A 27,757-nucleotide genomic window follows, 5' to 3' on the forward strand; every position below is an offset into this window, starting at 1 on the left:
AGATACAGTAATAAGGAACCAACATGTATCAATTAAACTGAGAGTTCTCTTAAGTTATTTTGAAAAGATCTGCTATCACATCTTCTCAGCACCACAGAGAATAAGGAAGTAAGGCTTAGTTTCTTCAAAGTTCAAGGGTAATTAGTACCAGATACAGCCAGGCCATGGAGAGAGAGAGATGAGGGCTCCTAAGAAATGAGCTACAGCAAAGGGACTTCAAACTACTTAGGACCCCAGGCCACTGTCCGGAGTCAATACTCTCTACAGAGCTTCGCTAGCCACGGGCTCCTCCAACTGCTGTGAGTGTTTTTATTATGATAGGCCCCAAGCTTACCATCTGGCCATGTGAGTCCACATTTCCCTAAACTGCAAGTATTAGAAACTGCAAGATTATATCTGACAGTTCAATAAGAATAAAGGGGAAAAGAAAGATTGCTCTCATTAAATTCCTAATCCATCATCTTGGTATTGCTAATCCAAAGGCAGATTTGCTAGACATAATAATACTAATAAAGATGAGGGGAAGAACAGTGTCATAATCTAAAAATATCACTTATTAAAGTTTTTCATTTTCTAAGAAAAAGACAGGGAAAGGAACCACATATGACTCAGCAGGAAAAAGTACTGTTTCTTTACTCAGTTGAGTCCCAGTTCCTAAAACCTTTATTGTGTGTGACAATTTGTGGTAAGTGTTTAAAACCTTAGGCTGTTGGGCTAAACAATGCTGACCCTAAGACATAGACCGGGAAGATGAAAAGACAAAGGAAGAAAGGCCATAAGAAAGGTAAGTACAAGTTGAAGAGCATGAGAGGAAAGCAAAAGAGTGCATTTATTAAAAGAGAAAAAATCTACTTGTGAAATGTGTCAGATTGCATAGTCACAAGTCAACTCCAGTGAAGAGCAATGCTTGCTACAGAGACAGGCTCATGATTCCCCCCCGCCCCCCGATATTTATTTTCCTTGCCTGCAAAACCCACTCAACCTTTTCCAGGCCCTCTTCCTTTTTCTGTCCTATCCCACAAATCCTTCTTCTTCCAGCTCTAGTATGCTATTCCAGGCTTAAGGAGGTCTGACTTGCCACCAACACCCAAGAACCAGTTGGGTTGCAAATCAAGTCCTTTGCAATTGTCAAAATTGCATCCATGGGTAATTGGGTGTTGGCTTAAATGCTGATAAAGGGAACTCCTATCAACATTTGTAGGTGCCATAAACTAAATGCCACTATAGACACACTTTCCCAAGTGTGATTTCCAGAGTTTTTGCTTGTAGATATTTAAGTACTCACATTATTATCCAACTCACTCCTTTAAGACTTCTGGGCTATTTCAGTCCCTTTTAAATCCCTGGATACCTTGCACATAGCAAATGCTCAAGAAGTAGTTGCTGTGTTGATATCAACGGGAGAGAAGGGCTAGAAAAACAGGTGAATTCCCTTATAGGATGAGCAGATTTTGTAACTGCTATGTTTTTAATCTTGCCCCTTTCTGCAGGGTCCTACACTGTGACATTTCTGAGAGGTGAAGGGACTGTTCGGTGATGCGAACTTCTCCCTTCCTTTTCCCTCTGTGCGCTTAGACAAGGCTGTAAGTGCACCTGTCTTAGAGATGACCAGCCCAGCAATGACAACAAGCACCTATAACTCAGCAGGCACTGGGCAAAGGCAGACATGGTCGCGTATTTTTAGCCATAATAGTTGAGGCCATTAAGATGTTTTCAAAAGTTGCCTCAGCAAGTACATAAACCTATTAAAGCAAGTTGGGGGAGGGAGAGCGGGGAGAACACCTTGGGGGATAGAATTTGACTGCTGTCATTTTTTGTACTTTCTAATTACTTAGGGTTTTTCTGGGAATAGGAGAGTGAATTTAGATTTTTTTGGCATCTGTATCTCCTAGGAATGGATGGACACATTCTGAGTATTGATATGGCAGCAAGGAGAAGACAATAGACATTTTACAATAAAATGATCGTTGATGTGGTAGTCATTACCATTAGAGAAGCCACTTCCTGTCACAATTGCTGATATAAACACAATTATGATTAGCTCATTATAATGTAATGTTTATGTGTGGAGCAGATCATAATACATTTTTTAGTTGAATAGCAATTCTAACAGTAACAGACTGGCAATGCCCAAATTAACTGTGGCAGTAGGAAAAGAATTAAGAGAGCCTAGTTTATTAAAACTAGTGCAATATTTTTAAATTGCCCAGAATGTTAGTTTTATAACAAGACAAAGAAAAACAAGAAATAAATATAAAGCATAACACCAGCTACATCCTGTAGAAGCTTTACTGTAGAGCCATAAAGAATGCACTATATATGTTGTGTTCTAAATATTCATATTCTATTTGTTATATCTTTACTGCATTCCTTCCATTTATTCAATTAATAATTGTGACCTTAAATACATGAATTTAGGGTTATCCAGTGCTTGACAGAAATTCACCAGGATGAGGTGATCTCTTTTAGGTGACAAACCAAGTTTTATGTTTTTCATGGCTGATAGCACAAAGAAAATTCAAAACAGGCCCAGCCGGCATGGTGTCGACCTAAGAACCAGAAGGTCCCAGTTTGATTCCCGGTCAGGGCATATGCCTAGGTTGTGGGCTCGATTCCCAGTGTGGGCGTGCAGGAGGCAGCCAATCAATCAATGATTCTCTCTCATCATTGATGTTTCTCTCTCTCTCTCCCTCTCCCTCTCCCTTCCCCTCAGACATCAATAAACATATTTTTTTTTAAAGAAAACTCAAAACAGGAGACAGATTATTAACTGCATATCACTGTACATAAACTTAATTACTGAATTTTAAAGTATTTAAAAAGTCAGCCAGTGTGGTCAGATGGCTGAAGGGGCCACATAGACCCGGCCATAGCTGAGTGGACTGTCCACTCAGCAAGGGCAATGAGAGGCTCCTTCCAGGAACGCGCGCTGGGACCCTGGCTTTGCCATCACAGAAAGGTGGGCTGATGCAGTAAGGCTGGAGTCTGGTCCCTCAATATGGAGGATGGAGCTCTTTTAGCTCCGAAGTTCTTTGGATAATGTTTAATTTCATTGATAAAATCTTAAAGCATTTCCCTTCTCCCATGCCCCACACATCAAATACGAGAATGATATGTTCAATTTAAACCAGAAAAGCTAGAGTTTGAGCCTTGAAAATAGCTAAATTTACAAATATTACACAATAAAGGAAAATGGTCTCTTCACATTTGAATATTAATTACTTTTTTGTTTTGAACTTGTTAAAAATATTCATACAAAGCTAAACATTTCACTTTAATATCATTAAATGCACATAATTATGATCACAACATCCTCTGAACTTCTTAAACCCATAAGAACATACTAATGAACTGTCACTAACTTAAATAAAATTAGAAAATGAATTAATTATAATAATTCAGTCTAAAATCCTAGAATCAAATTTACCATGTTTGGCAATGTTTCCCTGCCACCCCATAACTAACCTAGTATTCCTAATTCAAAGACAGATTTGCTAGACATAATAATAATAATAATAATAATAATAATAATAATAAAGATGAGGGGAAGAACAGTGTCATAATCTAAAAATATCACTTACTAAAAATACAGACAATATGGTCTACATCAACTACCGACCACCATTTTGTTCCAAGACTGCAGACAGATGGAAACAACTGAATGCCTATTAATATTTCCAAAGCATTTCAAAAGAGGCCAGATCAGGCAATGCTACTAAACATGTAGAAGAAACAATGTGCAGAGAATTATCAAGCAGTCAAGTTTTAAGACATCCTAATTTGGATTGCTCAAAAACAAGAAATGTAATTGAAAACCAGCAATGCTTAAGGCATTAAACAGAATGAAATCAGACATGGGTGCTACCAATAGAGATGAGACCTGCAATTGGAGCCCCACTTACTGTCCCATTTTTAACTCAGGATTACATAAGGAAGGGTCTAATTCTTATTAAACAGCATTCTTGGCACAGAATCTCAAGATGCCAAATTGAGCCTGGCCGATGTGGCTCAGTGGCTGAGTGCTGACCTATGAATCAGGAGGTCATGGTTTGATTAGGGTCAGGGCACATGACCGGGTTGCAGGCTTGATCCCCAGTAGAGAGTGTGCAGGAGGCAGCCGACCAATGATTTTCTCTCCTCATTGATGTTTCTATCTCTCTCTCCCTCTCCCTTCCTCTCTGACGTCAATAAAAAATATATATTTTAGCCCTAACCGGTTTGGCTCAGTGGAGCATCAGCCTGCGGACTCAAGAGTCCCAGGTTCCATTCCGGTCAAAGACATGTACCTTGGTTGCGGGCACATCACCAGAAGGGAGTGTGCAGGAGGCAGCTGATAGATGTTTCTCTCTCATCGATGTTTCTAACTCTCTATCCCTTTCCCTTCCTCTCTGTAAAAAAATCAATAAAATATATTTAAATCTACACTAATAAAAGAGAAAAATGGTAATTGGCGTATGGCGAACCGTTTTCATTGGCTAATCAGGGCTATATGCAAATTAACTGCCAACTAAGATTGGGCAAGGGGCCAATCCTGCGATTGGAGGGTGATGGGAGTCAATGCCTGATGGCTCCCAGTATGTGAGAGGGGGCAGGCTGGGCTGAGGGACACTCCCCCCACACCCACCCACCCAGTGCACGAATTTCGTGCACCGGGCCCCTAGTATATATATATATATATATATATATATATATATATATATATATTTAAAAAAGATGTAAGATTCTAAAGAAAAGGCTTTCTTAAAAACAGCACAGAAAAGTTTTTCTAAAATACCAAACTGATTAAAAAAAAACCTAATAGACAAAGAATTAGAAATCAAGGGAAAGAGCTACATCATTTTTTGCCTGTCCCGACGTAATCTCCTCCTAACCAATTTCCCTGCTTCCACTTTTGGCTCTCAGCAGTCTATTACTACACAGCAGCCTGCTATATCATTTTGAAAGATTATGTCATTCTCTTTCAATAAACTCACATCACTCAAGTCTGTACTGTGGACTTATAGCCTCCTCATCTCCTACAGTCTCCCCTTGCTGCACTCCACTCCAGCCACACAGACCTCCTTGCTCACTCCTTGAACTTGGCAGGAACACTATCACCTCATGATCATTGCTGATTCCTCAGCTATCAGTGTTGTGCCTCCAGATATTTGCATGACTCATCCCTTTAATATATCCTGGTCTCTTCTCAGATGTCACAGAAGTATAGAGGTTTTCCACGATATCTCTATTTAAAATAGCCTCTTTCCACATGAATAATCACTTCCTATTACCTTGCCTTCTTATAATTTTTGCCCATAACACTTAAATTTATTTTGTATGTATTATTTGCCTTCCCCAACTATGAAGGTGAATTTCTTTGACTGTTCTGTTCACTGTTATAATATCAAACAAGAATAATTCCCAGAAGAGAGCAGATGCTCAATAAATTTTGTTGAATAAGTGAAATATAATAATGATTTTTTTCAAAGTGTTGTACAAGAACAGGTAGAAATCAAAATTTCAGCACGATTTTTTTAAAGAAATTGACAAACTGATTCTAAAATTAATAAGGAAATACAACAGACCTAGAACAGTCAAATCAAACTTGACATAGAAGAACAAAATCAGAGGAAATACACAACTGATTTCAAAACATATTAAAAACCTACAATATAACAGAAAAGAGTTCAGAGATAGGTCCACATATATGCTGTCAAATGATTTTTAACAAAAATGCCTAATAAAATGAATAGGGAAAGACTAGGCATTTTAAGAAATTATGTCTGAAGAACTGAATACCCATGTGGAAAAAAAAGGTCAATCTCTTCATTATTCTAGTCACAAAATTATATCAAAATGCTATCATCATAATTAGATAGTTCATTAATATTAATAAGGAAGAGAGCAAAGGGGAGGTCAAACATTATAAGCATGGTCATGGGGCAGCTTCCTCAGGAGGCTACAGCTTCATGCTCCCTGCCAATCACTGGGGAAGAGATGGAACAAAGGGGAGATGGACACATGTGCAGTGAAGTCGGAGTGATGTAGGGGAGGTGCTGGCCTGTCAGTCTAGCCTGGGAGGAAGATCATTGGCAAGAAGGGTGGACCCCAATGTAAGCCTGGAAATCTTGGAAGGGCAAAACCCCCAGACAAAGAGTTCCCTCTTCCTTGTCTCTTGTTTGCTCTGTTCCCCTTACTCCCCTGTCTCTCTAGCTCCATGGCCCACATGCCCCCATGCACTAGTCTGCCATGTGGCCTGAAGCAATGGACTGCAGCTGGGAACACAAGCTAAGCCAGCCAGATGCTGGACTGGACTTGAATATGGAATAGAAACTTGGGGCAGTGGCCTTAATTCTAGTCCTGCTGAACTTCTTCCATGGCAAGATGGAAGAAGATAGTACCTTGGAGGGGAACCCAATTAATTTTACATCATCAATAAAGCTTTCCATGAAACCCCATCCTCCTTTTCCCTGCAGGACCCAATTACTGCGAAACACAACAACATGGGTGAATCTCACAGACATTATGTCATCTGAAAGATGCTAGCCACTCAAGAGTGCATGTGTCTGATTTTTATATGAAGTCAAACAATAGGCAGAAGTCATCTATAGTGATGGAAATTACCCCAGGCTATCTGCGGGCCAGGAATTGGGTGAGAAAGGGCAGAGGGAACTTTCTGAAGTGATGTAAACGTTCTGCATCTGGTTTTGGGTGGGAGTTATGCATGGTCAAAAGTGATTAAACTAAGCACTTGAAATTTATACAGTTTACTATATGTAAACTATGCATTAAAAAAATAGAAAGGGGTGGATTGCATATATATCTGTGTGGGAACCTATAAGGCATCGCTTTGTTTTCTTAAAACATAATAAATATAGAACATTTCCAAAACAAGTCATGATTTTTCCTAATATTTCTTTCACTGCATCATTCCTTGCTGCATTTTCACAGCCTTGGGGGAAATTCAGTCAACAATTAACCACACAATAAAAGCAAAGATGTTCACTAAAATATTGTCCTTTTAAAATACATCATTTTCCACATGGCTTATTCAATCTCTAAGCAGAGGAATGCAGACACGTACCTTTAGTTGTGTGCTCAGCATTTGTAAATGACATTTGGCATAATGAAAACAAAACTTTCAGGTAAACAAATAGCATATTTTAAAAAATTTGCATTAAGAAAATATGAATCGGGTCCCCTACTGGGGAACAAACTGGCAACCCAGGAGTGTGCCCTGACCCAGAATCAAACTGTGACCTCCTGGTTCATAGGTCAAAGCTCAACCACTGAGCCATGCCAGCCGGGCTAATTACTATACTTTTAAGTAAAAATTGCACTTCATTGTTTTTTCTGAATTCTTGCCATTCCTGACTCTGTGCTCTCCTTGAGATAGATTATTTTGAATTATGAACAGAAATCATAACATTTTCCAAAGGCAAGTCTTGGTTCTCTCATAAAAGCTAAATAAACCACAGTACACAGGCATGAACTTATTAGTGAAGACTTCTCTGTGCTTTTGAGGCTTATGTTAATTCTTGTCTTTACTAGCACATAATGAACACTTTCATAGTTCAGAATAATTTAACATGTGGAAGTAAATAGCATTCCCACCATGAGATAAGGGCCTTTAATGCTTCTTATCATTGTTTGCTTACCTGCTAATTTGCAAAATTTCAGTACTTCGAAGAAGATCTTTTTATTGGTGCTGGGGATTCATACAGTTATACTGAACCCACTAATTTGCCTTTCTTTTGACTAGGATTTGTCATTAGATTGTGTAATTGCATTGTTGAGATTAGCTGCTCTGGGAGAACAGGCCACTATATTTGAAATGAAACAATTACAATACCACAATACTGCTTAAGAAAAAAAGAAACAATTTTACACTAAAATTCTTTTGCCAGTAATGGTGTAGATGTGAGTTTTAAAAAATAAGGATGGTACCCAGTGAGGATAAGGCCAATTAACTGCATGCTGTCTTTAATGAAATGTAATGATTTCATCTCAGTTCTTTCATAAAGCTGCATTTTTTCCTCCTAGTTATCATCTGATTAATCTTGAAATGAAAAATCACCAGTATGCCTACATATAATGCAAAAGAAGATATGCATTGCTCTTTAAAGTAGTAGTGTAAGCTCTGCTTTGAAGTAAAGCACTTCTCTGTGGTCCCTGACACTGAAGGTGCCAGCAGGGCTTGGAGGCTAACTAGGAACAGGTGCTCAATAAATGTCTATTAACCGCATGAGTAACAGACGTGGATTTAGAAGTAATGGGCCTTTGGTATTAGATTAACAATTTGCATCAATAAACTCTTCTTCAACATGGGCATTGCTCATAACTGATGCTATCTTACAGTTTATGCCACTTTTTAATTTGCATAGTATTCAAACACATTGATCTATTTAATCCTAGTGCCCTCTGCAATTGGTAAAATTTCCCGACTGGTTTACAGAGGAGTAAAGAACTTCTAGAACCTCAAGACTCCCTCCTTGAGTGTAGGTCTCTCCCTCTATTTTGCCCAGTCATGGCCTGACAGCTGGGTTTCCAGTTAAAATGATACAGCCTCTTGGATTTGGGAGGGGGTAGCGGGTAAGCATAGAGATGATGCATGACTGGTCCACAGCAGCAAATTGTTAAGGCTCGAGGATGGGTACACAAAGCACTTTCTTTGCCTCCATAAATGTATCAAATTTTCCACAATAGAGTTTTTTTTTAAAAGCTGAGTAATAAAATTAAATAAAGTAAATGGTCTTTCTCAAGGTGTCTTGCTAAAGATAAGAGAATTTCTGCTGTAAGATTTTAAACTAACTTCACCTATCAGCTACATGAATCTCATATAAACCAACTCGTTTATATCCCATTGGAAACTGGCCAAGTAGCTTCGCAGTGCAGAACATAACAGAAGGCCCCAGATACTTAAGATCTATAGAAACGGCTAACTCCCTTGCATTTTAGTTTACTGGGAATACTAACTCTGAATGCAACATGGCATCTGTGTGTTTCTCATTGTTGCCTAGTTTTTACAAAGTCAGGTAGCAAAACAACAATCGAAGTGCACTCTAATTCCCTGAGTGTAAGATCTGACTGTTTGGCAAGAGCTGTAACGCCAAGATATATGCTCCTAAACAGAAACCTAGGCCTTGGAGAATCGCCATGAATTCCTCTGTGAAATTACAGCTGGGATCAGCATCTAAGGCAATGAAGATGAGTTTCCCTGCAAAAAAAACTACATTGAATCTTTAACCCCCGGATTCCAAGTACGTCAAGACAAACCCACCGAACAGCAGGGTGGGCTTTCCTTCTGAAAGGAGAGCATGGGGTGCCCGGCTAGCTCAGTCAGTAGAGCATGAGACTCTTAAAAGGAGAGCATGCTGACAGCTGTGTGTGTGTGTGTGTGTGTGTGTGTGTGTGTGTGTGTGTGTGTGTGTGTTTGGGGAGCGGGGGGGGGGGGGGGGGCGGAGGGAGAAGGGAGGAGGACAGAGCAAAAAAAGAATGCAGGAGGTCTACGGCCACACCACCCTGAACGCGCCCGATCTCGTCTGATCTCGGAAGCTAAGCAGGGTCGGGCCTGGTTAGTACTTGGATGGAAGAATGCAGGAGGTGCAGGAGGCAGCCCATTATCTTCACTAGCAGAGAAGTGCAAACAAGGATCCCGGAATGCTTGTGACCCTTGAACCCATGGCAAGGACCTGAGCTATGCACCGATCATTTAGTCCTGATAATGGGGGCTTAAGTTATTTCTTGATCAAACAGTCTCAGAGTAAATCCTCCTAATATTTACTGACCTTTTAAGATTGCCTGTTACTGCAATTTCCTGCCTGACTAAGGGCTTTATGTTTAACCAAAGTGAATAAAAGGCTGGCGAGGCCTGGGCACCGGTGGAAGTCCTTCCCCTTGAGTTGGACTTGCCCGCCTGGCCCCCAAGTATTTTCAAATTATCTCTTGTCTCTTCTCTTTCATTTGTGTGCAGCTCCTCCTCCAGATCCTGAACCCTGAAGCACGCGGGACGTGGGGGAACAAACATACACAAAGAAGAACAAACTCACAGACCAGGACAACGGTGTGGGGATTACCAGAGTGAGGGGTGGAGGAGGGTATGGGGGGATAAATGATGATGAAAGGAGACTATTGGGGTGGTGAACACACAATACAGTGTACAGATGATGTGTTGTAGAACTGTGCACCTGAAACCTGTATAATATTGTTAACCACCGTCACCCCAATAAATTCAATAAAAAGGAAAAAAATAAAGGAGTTATTCCTTAAGACAGAGTGAACAACCTTAGAGCACCTACTAGAGTGCATCGTAAAGAGACTGAAAGATTCACACTTACCTGAGACAGTGGGGCCAGCTCATGGTGACATGTGACGGCGTTGCGGTTGGCTTCCATAAAATACCTCTGTGTGCGCCTCCGTTCCCGTTCCAGTTTCTTCTCCAAGGCCAGCTGGGATGTAGACAAACTATCTAAATACTTCATCATGACATCCGATATCATGGAGCTGACTTCCACAATATCTGGGCGGGCTTCTGCGTCAGGAGTGAGGCACCTAAGAGAAGATTCGTTCGTTACTACAGTCTGATCGACATCAGCACCAGCCAAGGGGCTTGGAAGGTGAAGGTTAAATTCCACTCTGCATCCACCATGGTGTCTGCACCCATAGAACCTAGGGTGAGATGGACATCAAGCGTAGTTTTGAATCCAAGACTTTTCCAAAGGCATTTGACAAGTTTGGGGAGGGGAGGGAGACAGCACTGTTCTCTTTGCAGCTGCACCCGCAGGCAAGGGCTACAGGCTGAGCATGAAGCTGCTCCTTGGGCCTCAGGACAGGCGGATGGAATCATCTTCTCCTGTGTGAACTGGTTATTTTCTAAAATTGCCACCAACTCGCTGGTCAGTGAAACAAAGGCAGAAACTGATGAGAGAGTCCCCAATGATCACCCCTGATGCATCAAAGGAAGAAATGTTTCCGGGGAGAGGGTCACAAGTTGACCTTTTCCAGCTGTACAGTGGCAAATATTAACAAACCTAATTAGTGAGTGTCTTTCAAAACATGAGATCATAGATATAACATGCACCCGTTACTTAAGAGGTTTAAATTGTTTGTAATAAATTTTTTTAAAGTAGCTAATTTAACACATTGCTTACTAATATTTTCTATGATGTTGGAGGTATGAAATATCAATCAGCCTACTAGAGGAAATATTGTTCATGTCACAGCTAAACACTAGGTGCCCAGGGAACCAGTTGTCAAGATCATTGGCTAGCATCCTTAAATGCTTCTGAAACTCACTACAATATTTTCTCTATTTTTAAAAATATATTTGTATTGATTTCAGAGAGGAAGAGAGGAGAGAGAGATAGAAACATCAATGATGAGAGAGAATCATTGATCAGCTGCCCCTTGCATGCCCCCTACTAGGAATTGAGCCCTATATGTGCCCTGACCAGGTATGTGCCCTGACCAGGAATCAAACCATATCTTCCTGGTTCATAGGTCAATGCTCAACCACTGAGCCACATCTGCTAGGCAATATTTTCTCTATTTTTAAATTCAAATTCACCAACTTCACTAAAGTTATTTGTGCTTTTCAGTAAAATTTAAATTGTTTGGACTTTGAGAAAAAGATCTAATTTTCACATCTTGTATTCTATTTAGCAACCCATAGTTAATACAAGTTGTGCCTATACTGATGTCTCCAGGCAAGACTGAAGAATTATTACACACAATTATTCTTCAAAATAAGATTCTAATATGTTAATTATTCTTTCTTATTGAGTTTATTAACCATGAGCAAACTACACACATCTTAATCAGAGTTTAAGACATTCCATTTCATGCTACTTGTTTTTAAGTTCTGAGGCAGTTGGCTTCTACTATGGTTATGATCGACACTTACACATCTTCTGAATTCATATTTAACAAAGTTCAGTCTATGAACTTTATTATGTACAAAGGAAGGCGAGAGATCATGGAGATAGGGCCAGCTATATAATTTGTGTGGTTCCCAGGACAAAATGAAACTACGGGCCCCAGGAAGTGGGAACTCAATCTCCCCTTTCCACAGTCCAGCATCCTGGTAGTAGATGGGAGACCCCAAACATTGCAGCCTCTGTGCCAGCAGGATGCAATTGGTACCTGGATTGGAGGTGGGCAAGAGACCCCCACTGAATCACCCTCCAAACACAGCCATGGTGCTGGTCAGGGATGACCTCTTTTTGGCCTTGACCCAAGACACAGCAGGGCACATGAACCATCCTGACCCCTCCTTATTTACCTTCAGCAACACCCCACAGGGAGGAGGGTAAAGGTGGAACACAGGCCTCCCGCAGCAGGTAGGTGGCAGCAGCAATGATGGGGCAGAAACAGGGAGCTGGAGCTGGAGGCCAGGTAAAGGTCCAGGGGACTGGAGCAGATGGCTGAGAATCTATGCCAGGGAGGCAGGGAGCATGAGCTGAGGCCCCAAACCCTCAACACACATGCTTCTTGTCCCATAATATTTCACTCCCAACAGACCGATTCAAAGACGCAATTGTTGACCTCGAATGCAGCCCCTTACCCTGAGCATAGGACTGATGTGAGTGCAGAGGCCCCATGCATTGGTCATAAGCACAGAAGCCGACTTTGTGCGGCGATGACAAATTTCTGTTCAAGTTTCTTACTTTTGTTCATAAGCATAAAAGGAGCTAAGTGTTGAAGTTCACCTTCTAACTAGATGGGCTTTTTCCTCTACCCTCACTTAATTAGCAAAAGGGATTAAAGCTCATAAAAAAAATGTTTGGTTCACCTAGTGTTGGTTATGACTGCTATGTGAGGGGGGAAAAACAAAGGCTCCCAGCAACTGAGCCTTTCATCAATGCAGATATTCTAAATTCTTAGTCTGCAGATTTTTAAACTAATTCAACATAATATTGGCAGTTTAATTATCTGCTGTTTTTTAATTGAAAAGGCAACATAAACTAATTTTACAAATTATATACTTATATATTATGGTAAATGGGAACCAGCATGGCCTCTGTTCTGGCATTTATCTGTCCCCTTCTCTCCCAGAATTATTCCCCATCCTGCATTTGCCATCCAGGAGGTACAGTTTAGCATCATAATTAGGTCTGAAGGCTCTGAGCCACCTCACTGGGGTTTAAATCCTGGCTCGTCCTTCATTACCTCTGATGTTGGGCAACACTTCGCTTCTAAGCCTCAGACAGCCCATCCGTAAAATGGTATCGCCATAAGATCAAGCTGGCATGGTGATGAAATGAAGCCAGCCCTCTAAAGTGCTGACACGTTATAAAAGCCTAATAAATGGAAAAGAAAATCCACAACTTTATTTCTCTCCCATCCCCTCCCACATTCAACCAACACTAAGTCCTGTGGCTTCTGCCTTTTCACTAATTTCTGACTCTGTATCCTTCCCCTCTGATCCCAGGGCCATTGGCCTATTTCATCAGCACTTGCTTGGACTACTGAAATAATCTCCTAAGTGGGATGCTCATCCCTTGCCCACCTCTGCTCCATATGGCGAAATGCTACAGAATAATATTCCAAAACTGATTACTGCCGGAGTCCATTAATTGTCTTCACTAGCTGAGTTTAGACAGAGACCCCCAAAAGCTAGTAGCCCTTGAAAGTCCTGGAAAAAGTCAGGGCTTGAAAGTCCTAGTAAAGGTCAGGGCTTGAAAGTCCTAGCAAAGGTCAGGGCTGTGCACCACCTAGTTAATTAAGACACCACCCAGTTAATCTAGCTAAAGCATCATCCCCACCTTAGTTCACTTAATTCCTTAGATACTTGTGTAGATCCTTGTTGATTATTGTTGATCATATAACTCTACCCATTCCAGGAAATCATCTACTGATGAGCTAATCAGATACCCTGCCTATTAATCCATGTGTCATTGAAATCCCCTTACCTCAGGCTACCCCGACCGCAATAAAAGATCGAAGCGGCTTGAGCATCAGTGGAAGTCCTTCGGGACTTGCCCGCCTGGTCCCCCAATATTGCAAAATTATCTCGTGTCATTTTTCTCTCATTTGCTGTGCGGCTCCTCTTTCAGATACCGAACCCTACTCCACGCAGAACGTAGAGGGAGTCTTACACGACAGATTACATCACTCCTCTGCTCAGAACTGCTCAATAGCCCCTCAGTGGCCCAACTGGACAAAATTAAAATTCCCAGCATGCCATACAAGCCCCTCCTGAACTGTCCCTTACCTCTCTCCACCGCCTCGCCTCCTCTTCTCCCTCTGCCCCAGCAACACAACAAATGCTCCTCCCGGTACTTTCCCAAATAGCCCGTGGCTTTTCTATGCTCCCATTTCTTGGCTCATTTTATCCCTTCTGCTTGAATCTGTTTTTTGCTGATGGTATCTGCCCTTCCTAAACCACATCCATTAACTGCTTACCAAAATCCCACTCTTTTGCAAGCCTCTATCAGTAAGACTTTTCAGAACACCCTGGGGTAGACTCACTGTCCCCCTTTGATATGCTCCCACTGCGCTGTCTATATTTAAGTACTTAAAACAACTATAATTATTGTATTGTAATGGTCTCTTTCACCACTAGAAACTGGAAATTTCTTGAGAGGGGGTGACATGTGTCCACCTTCGCCATGATCTCCCCCCAGCATGTAAAATGAAATCTGGGTCCTAAGAGGAACTCAGCAAGTGAGTGGACAAACGAATAAACTAAATAACTAAATAACTTAACCTAACATTTAAGAAGTTACCGTCCATACCCAAACTATTTGGCCACAGACTGAGACTACCAGGTATATCTCCCACCAGAAGTTCTAGTCTAGCTTCATTGCTTTGAAATGTCTCCCTGTGTAGAGAGTGCACAGAAATTCTTAAGAGCAACCCAATGCTTCGATGATTCTCGAGTAGAGTAAGCATGGAATCATATTCTAGAAAAAAATCTGGGATGTTCCAATCAGCCTGCCCACCTTGTCCCCACTCTGCACTGAGACCCGAGGGAAAGAATTAGAGGGCTGCAATGTTAAGTTGTATTCGTTTCATGTTTAAAGAAGCAAAGAGTTGAATGTGGGGTGAAAAATGTAACGATCAGTTTGTCCTCAGAAGAGCTGAACACATTAACTCTGTTAGTCTCCCCACTGCCTGGGAAACAAAGGGCTGGCCAGCTTATGCAACCAGGCAGAGACAGCAAAAAATAAGGCAATTGGAATATTTTGTGCATAATAAGAAATGTTCTTCCTTTTTCAAAAGTAAACAGACAATACTCCCTTGACAGTCTACTGCAAGATCAAAGTAGTAATGCTGGTAATGAAATGTATTTATTTTCTGCCCCAACTCTTCAGGGTTGCTAAGATATTTTCCTAATTTAAAAGCCTGTTAAGAAAAAAAAAAAAGGTTCCAATGACCACTTTCTACTACCTCAACAAACAGGAAAACAAACTGTATGAGCTCTAGTTGACAAGATGCAGGAAGTAAAAGTGAGAAGATGGTACGGCAGATGTATGATCAGAAACAACACCTTGTTGAAAATTAAGAATGAGTCTAGTGAATTTTCCCATCAATGGTTGTCTTGTATTTCAAAAGCTCTACAACAGTACTAGTGACTGGCTCTGAGCCTGGTTTCCTGAGTCATAAATGATCATTAAGAACACTTCTGCCTTGATGTGTCCCTGGTACCAATTTCCCAAGGAAAACAGGAAATTGAATTTGTTCCCTAATTCTTTGGGAACTAAATTTTTAAAGTCTAAAAATCCAAAGCAAATTAAATATGTGACTGCAAGCAACCCATGACTGATTTTGTTTTTTTTTTGTGTGTGTGAGTCAAATTTTCTAAAGATAAAACTTTATTTGTGATGTGAACCCAGACAATGAGTCTTGAATAACTTTAAATGAAAACAACATCTGTTACAGAATGCATGCTGCAATCTTAATTTATAGTCAGTTATAAAACTAATTGTCGGTTCTTCTTATGGCATCTTATTATTTTGAATAAAAATTATCCTCAAAAACATTTAATCTGGAATCTCTTAATAGTGATCATTCATTCTCTTAAACATTCCGGTGACACTACCCACCCAGCAGCCTGTTCCATGGTGTGAGCCTCTAATTCTGACACTTATTTCCTAAAGGTGCACTGACCTTGGCCTCCTAGGACTGTCTTCTCCATGATCTTGGCTCCATTTTCTGAAGTTCCACAGAACAAATTCAATTGCTTTCATTTTTTCAATGGCACTACACTGTCCCAGTTAACTAAAGCATTTTTTAATCCTCTCATGACTGTACCCCAAACTTGTTGACTCAGTTTCCAGCCTACAGAGGAAACAACTCCACTTCTCTCCGTCAACACCAACCCCACTCCGGTCAAAGCCACCATCAGCTCTCACTGGGCAGCTGGGCCTTCCTCTCCCTTCCACACTCTTTTCCTCCAATCTGTCCCCCCTGATCTGTGCTAAGGAGGAAATTTTCACTGTGCCCAGACTATTAATAGCCCTTTAGTCCTCTCCTCAGTACTCGAGATAAAAATTCTAAACTCTCACTGTGGCCTACAGGATCTGGTCAATCTGGTCTCCCCCTAGTCCCTAATCATGTGTTCATTATTCTCTCCCATACTTAACATGCTCCATCATCAATGTCTTTCAGTTCCTCAAACTAACAAGCTCATTCCCCCAGGAAAGCTTTCACAGATGCCCGTCTATGAAATGCTTTCTCTACTCTGTTTACTATTTGAGAGTTATACAGGTCCAGATTACATATCCCTTCTTCATAGTAATCTTCCTCAAATCTCCAGACCAGGCCAAATTCTTCTGTAATCTCTTATTGCCCCTTTACTGTCCTGCATCACATTTATCACAATTTGTTTTATATACTTAATTCCACACATAATATTGTTATTAATAGCGATAGCTGGTTTTATTGAGTGCTTGCTATATGCTGGGCACTGTGCTGAGAGCATCAGAAGCATTATCTTATTCAGGCTTTGAAGTGAGCCCATGAGTAGTTGCCATTGCTACCCACACAGCACGGGGGGGGTGGGGGGGGGGAGTGGGGCTGGGAATGTTCAGATGAGTGGAAGAGGAGGAAGATGAATTCAGTTAATTCCAGAACCTACTGATGCTTTTAACCTTTTCATGACAATGTTGATTTATGACTCTGCCACAGCCTCTTAGCCCCAAGAGGCACGGGTACCAATAGCCGGGGAGCGTGTCAGAAGCAAATTATGGTTCTGTTTGCCCGGTGCCACAAAATCAGAATAATGTCTCTGTTCTTTTTCCCTGCACTACCCCTCCCCGGCTCCTTGTGGCAATCAAATACCTATGAAAAGGAGAAGTAAAACAAGTACGTCTGGTACTCCTGTCTTGACAACTCCGGAGGCTTGGATTTTTAAGGCACTTCACAAAAAACAGATAGCAGAGAACGGGGACAAACTGTGAAGATGAGCAGCTTAAATACATTTGTCTGGATTCATTAGCAATAAGGCACGATCCAAGACATGCAGAATTCAGATGATTTAAGAAGGAGTTTCAGCTCATTTCCTGTAATATTAACAATATATTCCCTGTGTAATCAGCACACCAGCCTGATGAAGTTGGTGTTACTAGGATCCCCATTTTACTAAATGAGGAAACAGAGATGCAGAACGAGTGGTCAAATGGTTTGTTCAGAGTCTGTAGTTAGTGAAGCTCAGCCCGAGCTGGGCCTGAGGCTCTTAGTGTACAGCAGGACAGCACTGCGCTGCACAAGGAGAGACTCCAGATATAACCCTGCAAACATGTGAGGAGGGCCTATTACTGCCAAACAATGGGCTGGGAGGGGAGACAAAGGGGAAGGGGCACAGCCACGGTAATATGTCTATGACATCCCACCAGAGATGCTGCTCAGTCCTGGGGCAGACACAGAAGCAAGCTGGACGGGAATCGGGCCATCCAGGGCATGGATAAAGTCTATCGGAGGTAACTCTAAGGTTTCCATCATAATAATGAGAATTTGACTCAGCTCAATGGGGCAGAGAAGTCATCTTGGGCCAACTTAAGTACTTAAAATGGTCCAGAAATAACAATCAGCCAGATAAATGAGAGTCATTTATTCGTACAACCAGTATTTAATTAGTTAAGGGTCTACTACACCGTGCCAGTCATTGCTTTGGGCATGGAACAGCTGTGAGCTAAACTGAAGAAGTCCCTGCTCTTGTGGAGTCTGGTGAGGACAGAAAGAGACAAGTCCGCATACACAGGCACAACACGTCAGGGGGATAGGCGCTGTGAGCTTTAGAGAGCAGGCAAGGGCACGAGAGGGTGCAGAAAGGCTGTGGGGCTGGCTTCCTGACACAGGACAGCTCAGCAGAAACCCAAGGGACGTGAAGGCCTGTGCCATGCATGCTTCAGCGAAGAGAGTTCCAGAAAGAGGGAACAGCAAGGTCAAAGGTCCAAAGGGAGAGAAAAGAGGAAAAGTGGCAGTGGAGAGGAGCGGGGTCAGCTGGGACAAGCCCTGTGGGGTCAGAACTTTGCAAAGGGATAATGCCTTGCATTAAACTCCTACTATATTGCTAGCTAGAAAAATTCTTCCCAACTTTCTTTGAAAATGTATTATACAATACAACATTACTAATTTAAAAACAGAAATGAAAAATGCTTATAATTTTATCTAACATTACCTTTTTCCATTTCATATATTCCTGTCCAGCCTTTTTCCACATTTATGCCATATTTTTAAGCCTTTTGTCATAGTTTATAAACAACTTTACATCCTGCTCTACTTAGGTTCATAATACACGTGTCTTATAAGTAGAAACAAAGCACTCAGAATCATCATTCTAGTCTAGTGGTTGTGTAATATTTCAAGTGAATGTACTACTTCCTCCTGGACATTTCATGGCTTTCAAATGGTCACTATTATTGATGATGCAAAATACTTTTCTAGGTTTAGATTATTTGGGAGCCCTCCCTCCGCATGAATATTTACAAAGGAAATCCTTGTACATGTGAGGTATTTCTTGAGGATCCCTGTATGTTCAAAGTTGGGAGCCTAATTACCTGCTGATGGTATCTGTCACTTTTTCAGAGTAGATGCCTTCTGGCACTGGCTCATACACCGCCTCCACTATCTGCAAAACAAACGCAGTGGAGTGACGGGAACGAAGGGACATTGATATTTTTGAGCAGTAGTGCTTGGCCACCCCCCGAGAGTTACCCCGCAAGCATTGTAACTTTGTGCACAAATTCTAATCAGGAGCAAAAGCAATCCAACAAATACAAAATTGACATCAATTAAATAGTTCTTTAGCTTGGAATTATGTTCTTCAAGCTGAGCTAAAGTTAACCTCAGATTCATATGAATGATGTGGAGGATAATATAATATGTTATGTTATGTTGGATCGTGGGTAATCCAAACTTCAATTAAGAATAACAGACCAAACTGCAAAGGGAAGGTGGGGGTAAGTGGGTAGGTGGATGCGATCAACCAAAGAATTTAAAGAATTTGTGTACATATATGCATAACCCATGGACACAGACAATAGGGTGGTGAAGGCCTGGAGGGTGGGGGGTGCAGAGAAAAAGGGCGGGGGGGGGGGCTAGAAGGGGTCAATGGTGGGGGGGGAATGGGACATATGTAATACTTTCAATAAAGATTTAAATAAAAAAAGAGAATAGACCAAAAAGTAATTTGATATATTCATTTTATAATTTTCGATTATAAATAAAGGCAATTATAGGGGAAAATGTGCCATAGCACATGGTGTAGATTTAGAAGAAAGGAGGAAAAATAAACTGGAGCATGTGGTTAATAAAACTATGCCTGCTGCCTGGCTGGTGTGGCTCAGTGGTTGAGCTCATCGATGTTTCTACCTCTCTATCCCTCTCCCTTCCCTTCTCTCTAAAAGTCAATAAAAACATATTTTGGGGGGAAAATCAATGCCTGCTGTTAATTGACAGTTTTAGTGACGTCACAAGGTTCTATTTAAGCAGAAAAGGAGTGTCAGCAGCAGGAGGCCCTGTTGCCTCCCACGCTTGCTTACTTTTGTAGCCAGGGAGAGCATGTTGGAGCTGTAGAAGGGGGGGTTCAGCGTCGCCATCTGGTACAGGATGCAGCCTGCAGCCCAGACATCAGCCTTCTCCCCGTACGGCTCACTCTTCAGTACCTCAGGGCTGAACGAAAATGAGGATGTTAATGACACTGAAAAGCGGAGAGGTCAGTTCAGAAAGAAGTCCAATTTTTAAGCTATAGTTGGAGATACAAGGGGAAAACAAGTGAAACTACTTATCAGTATTTCAAGTACAAGCATTAAAAAGTACCTTTGAATTCGCCCAGACTTGGATGAACCACAAGCACAAGCAAGCGATTTCATTTCAAGCACTAGACTCCAGCTGACCATAAACACTGCCTACCAGGTGTCCAGGGAAGTTATTATTTCCAGAAACCACCACCCCTCTGTGGTGGATGGAATCCCTGGCCCCCATTCTTTTCTGTTCTGGAAGTTTTGTACATCTCACCCTGGCCTCTTAGTAGGCAGTCTTTGTTACCCACTCCTGCCTCTGGTTGTGATTGCGCCGCCTGGCTCTGGCCAATGCCATGTGGAAGGGACCGTCACCAGATCAAGTCTCAGTCCAAACAGGTTCAAGGGCTTCCATTTGTCCCTCTAGGAGCTTCTAGAAGAGGATTACCCAGGTAGCTGCTGCCTCTCCGGCTTGAGCCCATAATAAGACACGTGGAGCAGACCTGGCCCAGACAACCCATAAACCTGCAGCCTGAAGCAGAACCATCCCAGAAGACCCAGGCCTGTGAGTCTGACAGTAAATGCTTGTTGTCGAATGCCATTAAGGTTTTGCGGTGGTTTCTAACGCAGCATTTTTATGGGAAAAACTAACTGATACAGCACTTTTCTTTGCTATTCAACTTAATGTATAAAATGGGTGGAAAACTACATTTAAATACGTTGCAGGAAATGACAACACCCATCATGTCAGCTTCTCTGAAATTGTATTTCCGATCTGGACAAGGATGCTGACAGCCTTTAAACGAAGTTAAGCTGTGAGGGGCATGTTTGACATGTTTTTCTCTTTTTTTTCTTTTTAATGTGGATGGGAATGTTGTCCCCTTAGATATTTTGGACTAATAGAAGTTTCCTCTATCATATTTGTAGAATGAAACTCAGCAAAGTGTCAAACCCACACACCCCAAATAGAGTAGCTTGATAATTCAGTCCTACAGCATAGACTTAGGACTGTGCTAAGCCCTCTAAATTAATGGAGTGGGGATCAATGGTTAACTTGGACAGTAAGTTAAGGTTTAAATATATTGATAAATCAATGTCAGAACAGAGTAGGTATAATTCAGTACGGACTGCTAAGAATAACCAAGGAGCCGCTATTCTTGTGCTATTATGGGGAATTCCTGGTGTAAGATTCCCATTATGTATTTGCAGAGGGAAGTGTGACTTCTAGTCCCTGAGCTAAGCATTGTCATATTTGGTGCTTTTGAATTCAATCACATGGCAAAAGGGGAATCGGGGTGGTTTGCAGGATCCTGCTGGTCCCAAGCAACTAAAAAGGTGTCCCTTGTGAACACCTGACCATCAGCTCACATTGAAAAAGACATGCCTTACAGGAAATAATGTCCTCAAGAGGAAGGTGCCCTTGGCTCCCCACAGACAAATTCCTCATGTTTTTATCTACTGAGAACGCGAGAGATGTGCTTTCTGTTTCCAAGAACTCATGAAGCAGATGTTCTGTGCCCCACCAGGGACCCAGGGCCCTTCTTCTGTCACTCTCCACAGCAGCGTCTGGACTTCTCTGCAGACAGTTCATTTATCCTCAAAAGATAATTCCTCGCCGAACTGGTTTGGCTCAGTGGATAGAGCGTTGGCCTGCGGACTGAAGGGTCCTGGGTTTGATTCCGGTCAAGGGCATGTACCTTGGTTGCAGGCGCATCCCCAGTGAGGGGGGCGTGCAGGAGGCAGCTGATGGATCTTTCTCATTGATGTTTCTAATTCTCTATCCCTCTCCCTTCCTCTCTGTAAAAAACCAATAAAATATATTTTTTTAAAAAAGGTAATTCCTCAATGTGGGGGGAAAACACTTGTAAGAATAGAGTATACTTGGTTTACTTTTCTCACCATTACATCTCCTCCTCCTTCTCACTGGAGACCACAAACTCCTCCCTTTCCCACAGGCGTGCCCCCTTTCCACAGGCTTCGGGGTCCTCCCATCTAGAGAGGGAGCCTGCTTCTCCACCCCTCCAATCTTGGCTGGACCATATGATTTGCTTTGGCTAAGGAAGCGTCAGTAAAAGTGATGCAGAGAGATACTTGGAAAACACCCTCTTTGGAACTCGCTCTCTCTTTCTGCTCTTGAAAACCTTATGAATGCAAGCCATTGGCAACCATATGAGCGCAGTCCCTGCTGGGATCAGCCCGCAGTGTATTGGGAGTGGGGAGAGGTTATTATATTAAACCACTAAGTTTTGAGATAGGTTGTCAAAGTTGACTGATACAATAGCTTTCATCAGATTCTCAACGCTGTCCAGGGGGTCCCTCAAAAAGACCAAGAATCACTTCGCTGGAAGAGAATAAGAAAAGAAAGACAAACAACACAGTTGCTAACGATCACTTTGCTTCTGGGATCCAACTTCAATCAATCTCTAAGCTAAGAGTTTCAGAATTAAAACTAAAAGTAATGACAAACTGGAAGTAGAATCTGATATTTAGAAGACACAACAAAATGTTCCGTTATACAGTCTGAACTTTGCCCCCCAAATTGTACATGCTGCAGTCCCAACTCCCAGTACCTCAGAATGTAACCGTGATTAGAGAACTGGTATATAGAGGAGGACTGAATTAAGAGATGCCATTAGGATGGGTCCTGATCCAATATAACTAGTGTCCTAAGAAGAAGAAGAGACACCTGGAATGTGTGTACACAGAACCACCATGTGAAGAGGCAGCAGGAGGGCGGCCACCTGCAAGCCAAGGAGAGAGGCCTCAGAGGAAAGCAAATCTACCAACATCTTGATCTTGGACTCTAGCCTTCAGAACTGTAAGAAAATAAATTTCTGTTCTTCAAGCCACCCTGTCTGTGTTATTTTGTTACAGGCCCTGGCAAACTAATGCAGGTTTTCTGAGAAAGCCAATAAATTAAAAAATTTCCTCAGAAAATACTAATAAAAGGACTCTGAGGAGTTTGGGACATAGTTAAGACTAAATGTTTGGAGACAAGTTTCTCTTATTGAAATAACTCACCCCACAATATTTGCTTCACTGAGTCAAGATAGAAAAGGGATTTTTGCATCTCCCAGCAATGTATTAATCTCAGTCTATTAAAAAGTACATTTAGTTCCCTGGTTCTGGCTATCAAACATTCATCTCCCTAGACTGCCTTCGGAACACAGGAGAGAGAACTAACTTATCATTGTTAACTGAAAGAGAAACTAAAATGTAAATTCCGAAAGAATAGAAACCATCTGTCTGAGAACACAAGACCCGCTATTTGCTCAGTCAAGAAGGCAAAAATCCATATGAATTCATGAGGATAAAAATCTGAAGTGACGTAATTAATACTATATGCCAATAACTACAGTTTATTTAGACTGAAAGGTAAATTGTGCCGTATCTCGGAATGATTCCACGTAGAGCATTTAGCATTATAGGATGGCCAAAACACACACATGCACGGTGGGTGTGTGTGTACATATGCATGTGTGTGTGCCTGTCAGTGCATGTTTATGGCTGCTGAGGCTGGGTAAAATGATTCTGAGAAATGGCTCAGACAACAATCACTATGGTGGGATGGAAGGCAATGAAAATCAAAGGGGATGTGGGAAGTTGGGAAGGCTCAGGGGGAATAAGTGCCTGGGTGCATTTTCTGGGAAGGATGAGCAATATGATATTCAGACACTTGGTGAGATGAGCAGAGCTCAGCAAAAAGGACTCTAGGCAGAAGGACACATGTAGTTGCAAGATCCATCCATGTTCTGATATTTTCCTATGAGGGCCTAGTATTGAAAGTACCTAAAGGTGTTGATGGACTATGTCTAGTCCCACTGGAGCCACAGAAGTTAGGGGGCATTCTGATCAGCCCAGTGGTGCTCTCCTCTATGGAGGCAGGAGGGACTGAGCTGGAGTAGGGACAGAAAGAATGAGTCTCCATTAATGCAGTGGCCAAGGAAATGGGAGAAAAGGAAATCCCCAGGACTGACTGCACATGGGGAGGAGGAAAAGGGAAGGGGAAGACCCTCTCATCTTTCAGGCTCCCGAGTTTCCGGCTTGGGTGATGGGGTGATGAACACACACTACAATATGCCGTGTGTGTTCATAGGGGGGACTAGTAGAAGCTAGATCAATTTGGAGTGCACTGATTCATGCCTCAGAGAGCCACAGTTAGGGATAGCCAATGGGTAACACCATTCTGGAAGCTGTTAGACTCGTAAAGCCCTATCCTGACAGGTTCTCTAGCCAGCACCACTGAAATATTCTCAACTCTAAGATGCCTAGTGCCATTAGGCAGATAATTACAGAGATTTGATATCTAAATAGATTTAAGTTTGTTCTAAACACAAAGTTCTTACAGAGAGAAAGGAGAATTAGATGACACTTTCAAGACCCATGGGCATGCCACTGAAGGAAACAGGCCACACCTGTATCAGATTTTAGAGTCTGCCGGACCTACACTGCATCTAGGGTTGGCAGCCTTAACCAGTAAAAACCCAGATCACCAGCTAAATTTCAATTACTAAAAATTTGCAACATCTGGGATATATTTATACTAAAAAATACAATATTTGGACATAAACCGAAAAAACTCAGTTATTCATTTAAAATTCCAATTTCATTGGGAATCTTGTATTTTATTCCAGTGGCGATATTCTTTGTGTCCTCTCCTCGGTTAGTGCTCAAGTCATCCTTCTTACAGAAAGGCACATGGAAACCTGCTTAAGCATTAAATGTGGTTTTCTGCACTTTAGAAAAAAATAAGGATAGCCGCGTATTTATATTTCTCTAAAAGCATCACATTTCTCTCATCTTGCATACAGACATGTATTGATGTGTTCTAACACCATGAAATCAATGATTAGAAAGTTATTTTAAATATAAGCACTTTAAATATAAACTTTTAAGTATAAAAGTTCTTTTAAATATATATATGTAAAATACATATATGTGACATGTTAAGTCCAGCCCCAATTTTTTCAATGACCATATATTATCTGTAAACAGTTTAGTTAAAATAATAAGTAAAGTGGACTATGACCCATCAGAATAGCCTCATGAGTTCCATAGGTCGAGGTGGGCCATGACTGGTTTCTAGATGCCAAAATTTCCCCTTGGGTCGCCTGCCTCCTATGGATTCGGGAGGTGTATTATTCAGACCCCTAAGTAACACTGTATGAACTAGAGGGGCAAGACACTCGAGGTGGAAGAATTATCAATACACTTTCCATGAATGAGTGGTAGATGCTGCTTAAAACGAAAACTGACCCAAATGAAAAAAAAAAACAAACAAACACTAAAACTGACCCATTATTTCATTGATTAATGCAACACTTCTTTAAGCTAGATAAGCGTCTTATGTGGAAGAGCATTTTACTAGAAAATGAAATGTCAAGTTACGTTCAATTTCATCTCCCCACTAGGGTGAGTGAATGTTGCACAGATGGCACAATTGATTCTAGATCATTTTATCTGACACTGCAATTTATTAAGATTGAAAAATACAAATGCAAAGTGGCATCATCGTTATTCCACAGAGAAATCTGTCACCTTTCATGGGGGTTGTGACAATAAGTGGGTTAGCTAAAAAACCAGGCAGCACGGCAGACATAGTAGTGAGGATGGGACTGTCATATTCCTGAATCCTGACGAGGTCTGAGTGGACAAACACATATCTGACCTTTGGCCTATTCAAGTCAAAGTCAAGTAGGGCAAGAACCTTTACCGCCCTTGGTGAAAAAAGGTCTGTAGTGATAACACTGGTGCCAGGCTGTCTTTTCCAGCGGGTCCAGTTTGAGAAAAGTACGTGTGATCTCAAAACACTAGTGGTGGCCTGCTCTCCCCCTGCCCCACCCATGTCAATTACATTAACATTTAAATTCTTCTGATCTTGGCTCCTATTTCATGGCAACCCTTATCTAGCACATTCGCTCTCTTCATGCCCAAGCAATGCCATCCTTTATCGTATAGATCAGGTTCTACCTATTGCGTGAAACCTTCTCTTACCAAGCCAGCAAACACGGATGGCCTGACACCAAATTCTAAAAGTACTATTGCTCCCTGGTCATATTTTCATTTATTCAACAAATATGTATTGGCCACTTACTATGTGCCAGGCACTGTTGCAGGTGTTGGGGACATAGCAGTGAACAGAACACACTAAAAAAAAAAAAAAAAAAAAAAAAAAAAAAAAAAAAAAAAAAAAAATCCTGGCCTCATGGAGCTTCCATTCTACTAAGGGAGACAACTGACATGTAAGTAAATAAATAAAAGTTAATAAGTGCTATGAAGAAAATCATTATTTAAAAGAAAAAGTGTATCTCGCGAGTTACATTTAACTGTTCTGTGGCGTCAAGCAGCTATTTCCCCTTTGGAGGTCATGTTCTCACCTCCATAAGAAAAAGGTTTGTAAGACATATTCTTGTTCTGGAATGCTGTGCCCATCAATTAGGTTTAAATCATCTTAATGACAGATACATACACCGTTTTAAAACAAAGATTAAATTCACTTTTCTGTATTTCTAAGCATATGGAAATATAACGTTGATGCCTACCTTATATTCAACATTATATTTAAAATTAGATAGCATTCTACTCAGAAACAAATTGGTGAGCATATCAACAATTTCTGATGAGGTACTCCTTTGATAGACTATTAGAACCTATTTTCTATTTAAGACTTTGAGACAAAATAAAGGGTTTTTATTCTAAAAGAGAGCTAGCACATTTTTCAAAGTCACTCTTTAGAATTCATTTTTTTTATTTATAGATTTCTTAAACTGAATCCCCACTGTATTTCCTCTTAAAATGCTAGGCAAATACATCCTAAATCTGCACTCTTCCGTGGCTGAAAAAGAAAAAAAAAAGAATGCATTCCTCTTTCATCTTTTAAATAGACGTTCCATAGTTCCATAACTCTGAATATATGAAAAACCTCTGGCCGTGGCCTCTGACGGCTTTCTCAGGAATGATTTCAGTCTGTCTCACTATCCTCGATAAGTAAACCATTTGCGAAACCCCAACAAAGCAAGCTGTCAATAAGAAGCACAGATCGGGTGTGCTATCAGGAGTACAGAGAAGTTTCTTTCACCCAACGAGTCTTCCCTGAGGCCAATATCTGCCATACTGAAACCCTGCAGAGATGCCTGGGAAGTTGATATGGGGGAAAGGGAAGGAGGGATTAAACATGGAAAATCCATGGCCGGAGCATGTTTGATAATGACTGTCTGGTTGACAACGAGCTAAAAAAAACAAGAGCATGATATAGCATCGAGTCCAAGGCTACACATGAAGCATCTTTACAGTAATTTCCCTAAAATCAGAGTGTGGCTTTAAAAACTTATAGATGGAATAAAGAAGAAAAAGATTTTCAAGAGCAAAAGAGGAGGAGTTTTAAGCCATATTTTATTACAACTGCTCTCTACTATCTGTAATGAACATTACAAGAAACATGTTTTCCTTGCCAATTTGCTTGGCTGACATTCTGGTTTGTCATAACTGGCTGTTATCTTTACTACCCTGATTAAAAATTAAGTTTTTCTTTTCTAACAAAGCAACTGTCCAGTGCATGACTCTTAGATTTCTGGGCAAAAGTTAAAGAATGAGGG

The 27,757-nt window shown here is 41.3% G+C and overlaps 1 protein-coding gene across 4 annotated transcripts in view; it reads right to left on the reverse strand.

Moving 5' to 3' along the window:
• NEK10 (NIMA related kinase 10) overlaps positions 1-27,757 on the reverse strand; it is a 123,971-nt gene that overhangs the window by 37,876 nt on the left and 58,338 nt on the right. For all 4 annotated transcript variants that reach the window (XM_036332793.1, XM_036332791.1, XM_036332790.1 and 1 more), the window contains 3 exons: positions 19,965-20,094; positions 18,981-19,051; positions 10,317-10,530 (listed from right to left, as the gene is read on the reverse strand). In XM_036332793.1, coding sequence (XP_036188686.1) covers positions 10,317-10,530; positions 18,981-19,051; positions 19,965-20,094 — 415 coding nt within the window. The remainder of the gene's footprint in view (positions 1-10,316; positions 10,531-18,980; positions 19,052-19,964; positions 20,095-27,757) is intronic.

The sequence above is a fragment of the Myotis myotis genome, unplaced genomic scaffold, assembly GCF_014108235.1.
Source record: "Myotis myotis isolate mMyoMyo1 unplaced genomic scaffold, mMyoMyo1.p scaffold_m19_p_13, whole genome shotgun sequence".
Taxonomy (NCBI): domain Eukaryota; kingdom Metazoa; phylum Chordata; class Mammalia; order Chiroptera; family Vespertilionidae; genus Myotis; species Myotis myotis.